The sequence below is a fragment of the Pipistrellus kuhlii genome, unplaced genomic scaffold (genome assembly GCF_014108245.1).
Source record: "Pipistrellus kuhlii isolate mPipKuh1 unplaced genomic scaffold, mPipKuh1.p scaffold_m20_p_2, whole genome shotgun sequence".
In the NCBI taxonomy this organism is placed as follows: Eukaryota; Metazoa; Chordata; class Mammalia; order Chiroptera; family Vespertilionidae; genus Pipistrellus; species Pipistrellus kuhlii.
In genome coordinates, this window is record NW_023425515.1 from 177,498,816 (window position 1) to 177,509,916 (window position 11,101).

The window sequence follows — 11,101 nt, forward strand, 5'->3', positions numbered from 1 at the left end:
TATCCATTGAGCCAAATGGCTGAAATTTTAATTACAATATAAGCAACCCCCTTCTTTCTGAACCAACCAAAGGCACTTGTTCCAAAGTTCTAGAAAAAGAGCTAAGATGTCTCATACTGGGTAACATTATTAAAGGGCACAACATTCCAACAAACAAAAGTAGCATCTGGAAGTTGGAACCCAAATCACCTTGTTGTTAATTAAGACAATCTCACTTTTCAGTCCTGAAGCTCCAGTGTCACATTATGATCTTCTGAAGAAATATTATAATAGACCTTAATTTGGCCTCTCCCAAAGGAAAGGTTAATGTGCTCCAGAACTGATGCACTCAACTGTTCAGTTAGGAAAAGGCCTATTTCCAGCAGCAGGTGTTTCCATCACTGTCTCCCCTAGGATGCAGAGTTGAAATTAACAGAATGGCACCTGCTGTAAATGACCACAGTTTGCTCTGGTGTCCCCAGAATAATTAATCAAATAGCATGCGTGCGTGCGTGCGTGTGTGTGTGTATGTGTGTTGGGGGAGGGCAGGGGGATTCAGTAATTATCTCAACTAAACTCAGGACTTGGATAAAATGAATTTACCATCTTCAGATTAGAGGTTGTAATGGTCTTGAAACTATTTCTCTCTGTAACGTAAACGAGAAATTTGAAGCTCAAAGACGTTAAGTTACTTGTGCAAACTCACAAAATTAGAAAGTAGTATGACCAGGTACAGAACACAAGTATTTTAACTTCTAGTCCACCTTACCAACACCAATCTCCCTCAGCATTTTTGTTTTTCAAATACAAGGGAAGTTTATTTAGAAAGTCACTGAGGTAAAAAAAAAAAAAAAAAAAAAAAAGTGAGCCAGCTTGGCTGTGTGGGCTCAGGAACAAGTTAGAGGCAAAAGAAGAGCCATTGGTAAGAGAGCGAGCAGGTCTTGAGGGAAGAGGAGAACGTAAGGTGTGTTCATGCAAACTGCAGAGGGAGCCCCCTTCAGTATTTCTTTAACTATGGCTAGGCTAAGCCAAACCCAATTCCCACTGCTATGCTTGTATTCCCTACCACACTTAATGGAAAGAAAAAGGATGAATGCTGGCTTCTCAGCTACTTTGTCACTGGGCCCTTCAGTCCTGCTCAGCCCACTGAAGAGAACTTCTGGGAAATGGGCTCCTCCACCAGTTTCTTCAACTGTAGGACCTAAGAGATTTGGGATCAGTTTAAATCAAACATTTACTAAGAACCTATATGAAGGAGGCCATGCAGGGTACTTTAAAATAAAAACAACTTTAAAAAAAGGAATGCCTAGCCTATTTTAAAATGAATTTGAAAAAGTTGCCAAGATACATGAGACAGCCATGGCCTCTGCTCTCCACTAATTCACAATCCAGTGAAGGAGTCACACATGTAAAAGTAAAAATAATACAACACAGACTATATTTAATACCATAATAAAGGTACAAACAAATGACCGTGGAACAACCACATTTACCATTTACCTACCTCTTATACCTCAATTCAGTCAAGAGTTCTCTTGTGAGTCTTTCAGTTCCTCCATGCACTTATATACAGTAGAACAATCCCAACTGCAGAGTAGCAGAATGCAGACTCAGAGAGAGAACTTTAGAACCCCAGCTTTGCCATTTATTAACCATTTGAAGGCTACTTAACTTTTTTTAAAAATATATTTTATTGATTTTTTATAGAGAGGAAGAGAGAGAGATAGTCAGAAACATCAATGAGAGAGAATCATCAATCAGCTGCCTCTTGCATACCCCCTACTGGGGATGTGCATGCAACCAAGTACATGCCCTTGACCAGAACCGAACCTGGGACCTTTCAGTCCGCGGGCCGACGCTCTATCCACTGAGCCAAACCGGTTTTGGTGGTACTATGGTTCTTAAACATCAAAGGCTCTAACAGTGAAGGTGTTTGCTATTTTTAAAAATTTATCAGCCTTTATATCTTGACTGTTATATTACAGGTTGGGATAAACTTAACAAAAATCAAGAGCCACAATTATCTATAATCAACTGAAAGTAACAAAGTGTATCTTCAAAGACCTAACATTATGAGGAGCTAAAACTTTTATCAACCCATAAAGCAAGAATAAATGCCATAAAAATTATATATTTAAAATACTATATTGCCCTAACTGATTTGGCTCAGTGGATAGAGCGTCGGCCTGCAGACTGAAGGGTCCCAGGTTCGATTCCAGTCAAGGCATGTACTTTTGATTGTGGGTACATCCCCAATTGGGGATGTGCAGGAAGCAGCTGATTGATGTTTCTAACTCTCTATCCCTCTCCCTTCTTCTCTATAAAAATAAAAAAAAATAAAAAAATCAAGAAAACATATTAAAAAATAAAGAATTAAAAATAAAATAAAATAAAATACTATAGGCACTCATAAGACACTGTAAACAATTTTCCCTTTATTTTTGCTGCAAAAGAAGGGAGAAAATGTTAATGAATTCCTGCCATGTCTTAGGTATTGTGTTTTAGATGACAGTTTAACAGTCATGGCAATTCCATGGAAGTTGTTCTCTCAATTTAATAAATAAGAAAGCTGAGATTCAAGTGATCAAGTGATGGTCTCAAGGATAACATCCTATTCTATCCCATGTAATAAAAGGCTAATATGCAAATCGACCAAACAGTGGCACGACCAGTCACTATGTTGCGTACAGACCACGAGGGGGGGCAGATGCTCAATGCAGGAGCTACCCCGTGTTCAGTGACCAGAAGCCAGACTCATGGCTGGCAAGCACAGCAGCAGTGGAGGGAGCCTCTCCCGCCTCTGTGATAGCATTAAGGATGTCTAACTGCCGGCTTAGGGTGCAGGCCGAGCTGAGGGATTCCCCAGCTACACCTCCCCCACCCCATTCCCCATCTTACCCCCCACCCCCGAGTACACAGATTTTGTAAACCGGGCCTCTAGTAGTAAATAAAAGAACCAGGACAGGAATCCAGGCTTTGTCCCGTCCAAAGGCCTCTACTCTGAAAACAAATACAACCTGGGATTAAAATAGACAACACTGAACAAAACAGACAGGGCTCTGCCCTCATAAAGCTTAGCATCATGTGAGAAAGACAAACATTAAACAAGTACACAAATAAATGCAGGATGAATCTGTGTACTCATAGTGGAAAAAGATTTCTAAGGAAATGACATTAAGTCTAAGACTTAAAAAATAAAGAGAAATTGGTGGGGAAAGTGGAGTTAGAAGCAAACTTGTAATATTCAGAGCTGTAATAGTGACAGGGTGGCTAGGAGACAAGTAGATAAAACAACACTGTCAGATTAGATAGAAGTTAAGTCATATAAGGGTCTCAAAAACAAGCTTGAATGTATTCAGTGTAATGAGAAACCTAGAAAAGCTGTGAGAAAGCAGCATGGTCCAATCTGTTTTTAAAATGCTATTCTGGCTATGATGTAAAGAACAGATTGGAAAAAGGCTACAATAGAAGTAAAGATCCCAATAAGAGGCAGGGAAGAGATGGAGAGCTTAAACTAATGGGTTGCCACAATAAAGAAGTACAAAGACCACGGATATATCTGAGAGGAAGAAATTATAGGATTAATGGACTAGAGCGGGAAAAAAACATCAAAATCAAATTAAGAGGAAAAATCAAAGATAATGTCCAGATATCAAGTGTGGGTAGATGAATAGGCAGTGGTTCCATCTGCTGATATGGGAAAGACTAGAATAGATTTTGTGAGGAAATTAAAAATTCTATTTAAAACATAAACCAGGCCAGCTGATGTGGCTCATTGGTTGAGCACTGACCCAGGAAACAAGAGGGAAGTTACTGGTTCAATTCCAGGTCAGGGCACCTGCCCAGGTTTCAGGCTTGATCTCCAGTAGGGGGCATGAGGAGACACCAAGTCATTGATGTTTCTCTCTCATCCTATCGATGTTTCTATCACTTTCTCACCTCTCTCTCTAAAAATCAATAAAGCGAATTAAAATATATAAAACATAAGTCAGAGATGCTATGAGATTTCCAAATGAAGATGCCAAGTATGCAGCTAGAAGTCTGGAGTTTAGAAGGGGTACAGGTGATGGCCAGATGCTCCACTAGCCATTCCCATTTAAACTGTAATGCTCAAGATATTCTCAAATAACAGGATCTCCAAACCCAGCTACTTTTCACCTTCAACCTATACTTAACATAAATGGTACATTTTCAAAGCCCAAATAATATACCTCTCCTTGGAAAATAGTGTAGAGAGCAGGCAAGTTCTCCATGGTCTCGGGTCTTCCTGAATTCATCCTTAATGTTCTATGGCTCCTCCATATCTCTTCTGCTAAAGCTAATTCAAGGATACTGTCACAAAGAAATAAGACAGGCAATAATTTGAGACATCTGCATTAAAGAAGAAAAGTACAGACAATCCACAGCTATTCTCAGAGTAATAACATAGATTTAACACCATGTACTTTTATCCAAATCTTTTGTCTACTCTAATTGTGGGGAGTTTTAGAAACCTTGATCTTATTTCTTTTCATTGTGATACTTACCCAAGGCCATTAGTCTGCTATTTTGTTTCTTGTTTTTTAATTGCTATAGTTGGTATTCTTTTGCCAATGAAAGGTTTTGGAGGATGGGAGGTAAATGGATTGGAAACAGTAATAGTAATAAGAACTAACATTTATCAAGCACTTACTATGACCAGGCACTATGATCAAGATTGGACATCCAATATCTCATTTAACCCTCAAAAGTCTCAAGATATAAATTCTATTATTATCATAGTATATAGATGAGAAAACCAACGCTTCTGGAGGTCCAATCACTACGCCTATGCCAAGAAATGGTAGAGACAAATTCTGGCTGACACCTGAATCCACACTTTTAACCAATATGCTTACTTTTTCCTGATAAATTTTTTTTTTTTCCTGATAAATTTAAAACACACAAGCTCCTTTTAGAAGTTCACACAGTATGCCCAACCAGTGTGGTTCAGTGGTTTAGCTTTGACCTATGAACCAGGAGATCAGGGTTCCAACACAAGGCACATGCCCAGGTTGCCAGTTCGATTCCCAAATAGGGGACATGTAGGAGGCAGCCAATAGTATAGTAGATATATAGATATCTTACATAATAAAAGGCTAATATGCAAATCGACTGAATGGCAGAACGACCGGTTGCTATGACACATACTAACCACAAGGGGCCAGGCGCTAATGCAAGAACTGCCCCCTGGTTGTCAGTGTGCTTCCACAAGGGGAGAACTGCTCAGCCAGAAGCCAGGTTCATAGCTGGTGAGCATAGTGGCACAGCACTAAGGACCCCTCGGGGGATGTCTGACTACTGGCTTAGCCAGACTGAGAGGGCACAGGCCCAGCTGAGGACCCGCCCTCCGAGTGCACTGGGCCTCTAGTATAGATATAAAAACCTAGACCAAACAACTGGTCACTGTGATGCACACTGACAACCAGGGGACAGACACTTAATGCAGGAGCTGCCCCCTGGTGGTCAGTGCACTCCCACAGCCAACCTCCTACGGACTCCCCCAACTCCAACCGGCCCAGATCACTGGCCAGGTTGAGTGACGCCCACCTGTGCACCAATTCATGCCTCTAGTTTTAATATATTTTAGCAATTCTTATATACATATACACATACTTTATGTATTTGTTTGTTTTTAATCCTCACTTGAGGATATTTTTTCCATTGATCTTTAGTTAGAAAGTGAAAGGGAGAGAGAAGGGAAGAAGGGAGGAGGGAGAGATGGAGTTGGAGAAAGGAAAAGAGAAAAGAGAAAAGAGAAAAGAGAAAAGAGAAAAGAGACAGAGAGAGAGAGAGAGAGAGAGAGAGAGAGAGAGAGAGAGAGAGAGAGAGAGATCAAAACAAGAGAAACATGATTGGTTGCCTCCCACACAAGCGCTGATTGGGGTTGGGAATCAAACTCACAACTCTTTAGTGCACAGGACAATGCTCTAACCACTGAGAACCACAGGCCAGGGCTATTGCTTTATTAATAGCACATAGAGAGAATGCAGGCAGATTTGTCAGTTCTTAAGAAGTGGCTGATAAACAGGTTAAATCCAAGTATCGTAGCCTCGTTGGATCCTTTCTTTCACTTCCTAGCTATGTAGTCTCAACTCTAGTCCTTCCCTTCCCTCTGCCCAGTATCCCTCATATTACATCCTAGAACAGAAATTAACCTGGGGTCAATGGCTCTATCAAAAAACCTTAATTATCCCTCCAACTACTAAAGCATTAATGAGGTAAAGAATCCATAGAGCAGGCGTCCTCAAACTTTTTAAAGTGGGGGCCAGATCACGGTCCCTCAGAGAGCTGGAGGGCCGGACTATATGAACTACTAATTCCTACTGTAACACCTCGGCTGCGCTCACTGCCCAAAAAACCTGGTGGGCCGGATCAGACTCCTCTGCGGGCCGCATGTGGCCCGCGGGCCGTAGTTTAAAGACGCCTGCAGAGGCATCAGTAGGTAGGACATCTAAATTAGGCTCAAATATCTTAGTCTCACCTGTTCCTCCCTATAGAAAGGTTGTGAAAAGAGCAATAGAAGTGGAAACAATCTTTTTTTTTTTAAATATATTTTATTGATTTTTTACAGAGAGGAAGAGAGAGGGATAGAGAGTTAGAAACATCAATCAGCTGCCTCTCGCATACCCCGCACTTGGGATGTGCCCACTACCAAGGTACATGTCCTTGACCGGAATCAAACCTGGGACCTTTCAGTCTGCAGGCTGACACTCTGTCCACTGAGCCAAACCAGTTTTTGCTGGAAACAATCTTAAGTTGTTTCTTGCTGATTTCTGCTGTGATAAGAATATGAACAGCCAAGTTTAAAATTCTCCTGTTTGATCCTTCTCTAGAACAATAGCTTGAGAAATCCTATGCAATTCTTTTAGAAAACTAGCAGCAGTTTTTAGGGAAAGTCTGAAATGTAAAAATATAGGTTTACAATTCGGGAGAGTAGAAGGTTGCCATTTTTTTAAATGGTATTTAAATTTTTTTTTATTATGTTCTGTAGATACGTAGGGTTCTATGGTTTAGGGTTCTATGGTGGTTTATTCAGAAGCTCCTTAGGTATTTCAAGTTTATTTTAGAGAGGAGGGGAGAAGGATAGAGAGATAGAAACATCATTGGTTGGCAACCTCCTGCATGCCCCCTACTGGGGATCAAGCCTGCAACCTGGACATGTGCCCTGACCAGGAATAGAATTAGTGATCTCTTGGTTCATGGGTCGATGCTCAACCACTGAGCACACCAGTTGGGTCAAATTTACTTTTAAAAAGTCAATTCTGAAATATCTAGGGATCATACATGTCCAGAAGGCTAAAGTAGGACTCTAGGAAGATAGCCTCTATATCAAAGATGTAAGGAGCAGGAGCCCCCTCCCCCTAAAAAACACACACACACACACACAAAAAAAACACAGAATTGAGAGAAGTCCCACTCACAGCATTTGGAAAGCTAGAAGCCCCTCCTCAAAAATTACTGCTGATTCCCACTTGCCCTCCCAGCCTTAGGTGGGTCATGGTAGAAAGGAGTAGAAGTTACAGAAGGAAGATCTATTTGTTTAAAATATTTTTAAATCAATTTCATAGATTTCATAGAGGAAGGGAGATGGAGAGATAGAAACATCAATGATGAGAGAGAATCATAGATGGGCTGTCTCCTGCACCCCTCCCACTGGGGATTGAGTCCACAACTCAGGCATGTGCTCTTGGCTGGAGTCAAACCTGGGACCCTTCAGTCTGTAGACCACATGTGTCAAACACAAGGCCCGCGGGCCAAATCCTTCCCGCCAGGCCTTGCAATGTGGCCCGCACCGCGCTGTCATCACTGCACTCCGCTGCGTTTCCATCACAATGACAGTTTATGACTGTTCAGTAAACCATTCGGCCCGCGATTTAGGCTGGATTTTAGATTTTGGCCCCTTCTCTGATTGAGTTCGACACCCCTACTGTAGACTGATGCGCTATCCACTGAGCAAAACCAGCTAGGGCAAGAGGAACTAACTTAACAGTGCATTCTGCTTTGATCTAGCTTACCTATTAAGCTTCTATGTAAGATTTCAATTGGCGGGGGCAGGAGGGGAGAGGGTTCTGCTTAAAAAAAAAAAAAGGTTTATAAAACTGAAATAAATATAGTCCAGTCAAATAGGATCACATCTGTAGACTTAAAAGAGCAAGTAAATTGACAAGGATTGAGATACACCATTTGTAGTTACTTTGCAATAGTTCTAGAACTAGAAAATCTCCCTTAGGTACTTCATTTTACGTGACTATTTTAAACAACAATAATACGTAGGAAATCAATAGGAAGCCGGTTACTGGGCACTCTGTTCCCAAAGCAAAGAAAGAATAATGTGTGAATAGGTGGTATAGCAGGGGAATGGTGGCCCAGAGTGAGGTCAAAACCTATCTTGGGTGAGGAAGAAAACTGCAGAGAATGACTCATCTTTAACCTATGTATATGAATTGAGAAGAGATAAGTTGATAAATTAAAATTCTAAGATATGAGCAGAGACAGAATAATGACTACAGAGCCTGCATTCTCAACCACTAGTCTACAATGCCCTGTAGAATTCACATCCCCGGCCCGGGTAGTTCAATTGGTTGGGCGCCATCCCACGCACAGAAAGGTTACTATCTCCTAGGGTGGTCAAAATAGGGAATAAAATTGGTTTAGACAAGTAAATATTTTAGGTTAATACATGGCAATAGGAAGTACTCAAGTATTAGCAATTATTATTAGAGGAGTTGGAAGGGACCTTCAGGATTACTGACTGTAGATAGTAGAGTAAGTACTGGCCTTGAGGTCTAGTACCAGCTATCAAATCACTTAATCTCTGCTAGTTTGTTTTCAGTTAAATAGGAGTAATGGGCTAAATGCTCTCCATAAAGCTTTCAGCTTTCATATTTTGAGTTCACTTTTTGTGTTTTTCTTTGCTTTTTACTATTTTTCTCTTTCCTGCTTTTGACCTGTTTTCTCAACAGATTCATTACTAGAATTCAAAAAAGAAGTAGCATCTTTCTAAGACAGTAATTCTAGATATTGGATGGGAAGGCGGGAAGTTGGACCACTAGTTGTCATTTGAAAGTCTCCCATCTTCTGATCTGTTCAGCACATAGTAAGGCTCTGTTCACTCATTCAAAAAAAAACTTCATTTTACAGATGAAGACACTAAAACACACAGAGGCTAAGTAACTTGCTCAAAATCACAAACTTATAAATGATGCTGATGAGATTCAAATCCTATTTACAAACATTTTTCTTCTTTTTTAATTATGAAATTTTTTGAGTATTCTTGCACATTAGCATACCCTTCAAATTTCTAGTGCCTAGCAGTATTAACTCGACTACTAAAGGTTCTGACGTAGATGATCTTACTCACATCTATGACTCGATTACCACCAAATACAAATTACTCTCAGATTTATATTTCCAAAAAAATATCTTTTCTGAGTTCCAAACCCTTGTTTCAAACTGCCTCCTGGATGTCAAGAATGATTTCTTCCTTCCCTTGTCCAAAAAACAAAAACAAAATACCTACCCAGTTGCCATAAGCCAGAAAACTAGGAGTTACTTCGAAGTCCTCTTTTTTCACTCTCTGAATCCAATCCATTAGCGAGTCCTACTGATTTTACCTCTCCTGTCTTCACCTTTAGAACCTGTCCAACTCTGCATTTCCACCAACTCCTCAGTCCTCCCTCCCAACAGTATATCTGTCCTCCATCTATTCACTATCCAGCCTCTGACTGATCGAGCCCAATCCCCCACCACACTACCCACTCCCCATAAAAAATAAACCACCACTGTCCTGACCGGGGTGGTACAGTGGATAGAGCGTCCGCCTGCGGACGCCTTCCTGGCCTTTTAACAGCCCCCAGCAGGTCCATGCCCCTGGAGACAGGGTGCCCCCGTCGGAATAGCAGTGACCTCAGGGCGAGGGGCCCCAGGTTCGATTCCCGTCAAGGGCATGTGCCTTGGTTGCGCGGACATCCCCAGTGGGGGGTGGGAGTGGGGGTGCAGGAATCCCCAGTGGGGGGAAGGAGGGTGCAGGAAGCAGCTGATCGATGTTTCTCTCTCGTCGATATTTCTAACTCTGTCTCTCTACCTTCCTCTCTGTGAAAAATGAATAAAATATATACATATTAATTTTAAAAATAATAAAAAAATAAACCACCAACAACAAAAACCTCAGCAGTCTTTCGGTAAAAGCTACAAAGTCCTGCAAGATCTGACCTCTCCCCGCCTACAGCTTCATCTTGTACCACACTCCCCCTCACCTCCCCTTCACGCCCTTCCTCCTGGCCACACGGGCCTCTGTGCTTTTCGGCCATCCTCCTCCCATGGTCTCACGTGCTGTTCTCTACCAGGAACAGTCTGCCTTCCTCTCCTCACCCACCTCATTCGAATTCTCCCTCAGGCGGCTTTTCCTTAGAGAAGCTTCCCTGCTTGTTTCAGGTGCCTCCCCCAGGTCGCACGCACTCCACATTTCTCAGTGAGACCCCTTTCCATTCGTTTTCCCCCCCAGCCTCACAGCCCTGAGAGGTCAGGGGTCCCGTCTGGCTCACAACGTAACCTCGATGTTTTGCACAATCAGTATCAGTTGGACCGGCAGGCGTCGGGCATTTTCTTCCCCTCCGTCCCTCACAGGAGCTCAGAGCAGGCCCTGGGAAAAGGCTGGCAGACACGAGCCGCCTCCTCAGCGGGGACCCTCAGCGGAGGCTGGGAGACAGGCCTTCTTCCCTGAGGGCGCCTGGCACAGGGGCGGCCACGGCAGGCGCTCGCTGAAGGCGGCCGTCGAGGGCCTCAGGCAGCCGCTGAGGAGACCCTAAAGCTCCGCTCCCGCCTAGAAAGGGAACCCGGCTCCCGCACACCCGCGCTGGGACGTGCGGGCCCGCCTCTGCCGCTAGCAACTAAAACTTCGGCGGAGAAGGGCCAGGCTCACCCCGCACAACCGAGGCACCGCCTCCAGACTCCGCGGCCGCCCGCCCCCCGACCTCCCTCACACTCACTCGGCGTCCGCTCCGCTCTCCGCGACGCTGCATTGCGCGAATCGCCCCAACACGGCCGGCGCGCTCCCACCCACAAGACACAGCGTGCGGAGGCGGGGCCTCAGCCCCATCCA

The 11,101-nt window shown here is 43.0% G+C and overlaps 1 protein-coding gene across 4 annotated transcripts in view; it reads right to left on the reverse strand.

The window, feature by feature from the left end:
* Nucleotides 1-11,088, reverse strand: part of ZCCHC17 (zinc finger CCHC-type containing 17) — a 41,985-nt gene extending 30,897 nt beyond the window's left edge. The window contains exons 1-2 of one of the 4 annotated variants that reach the window (XM_036445256.2): nt 10,989-11,088; nt 4,191-4,311 (exon numbers count right to left, since the gene is read on the reverse strand). In XM_036445256.2, the coding sequence (XP_036301149.1) occupies nt 4,191-4,256 (66 nt within the window). In that variant the 5' untranslated portion in view covers nt 4,257-4,311; nt 10,989-11,088. Of the gene's footprint in view, nt 1-4,190; nt 4,312-4,505; nt 4,525-10,988 lie in introns of those variants that run through there. The other 3 variants (XM_036445257.2, XM_036445258.2, XM_036445259.2) reach the window with 3 other exon arrangements.
* Nucleotides 11,089-11,101: the final 13 nt, after the last annotated feature.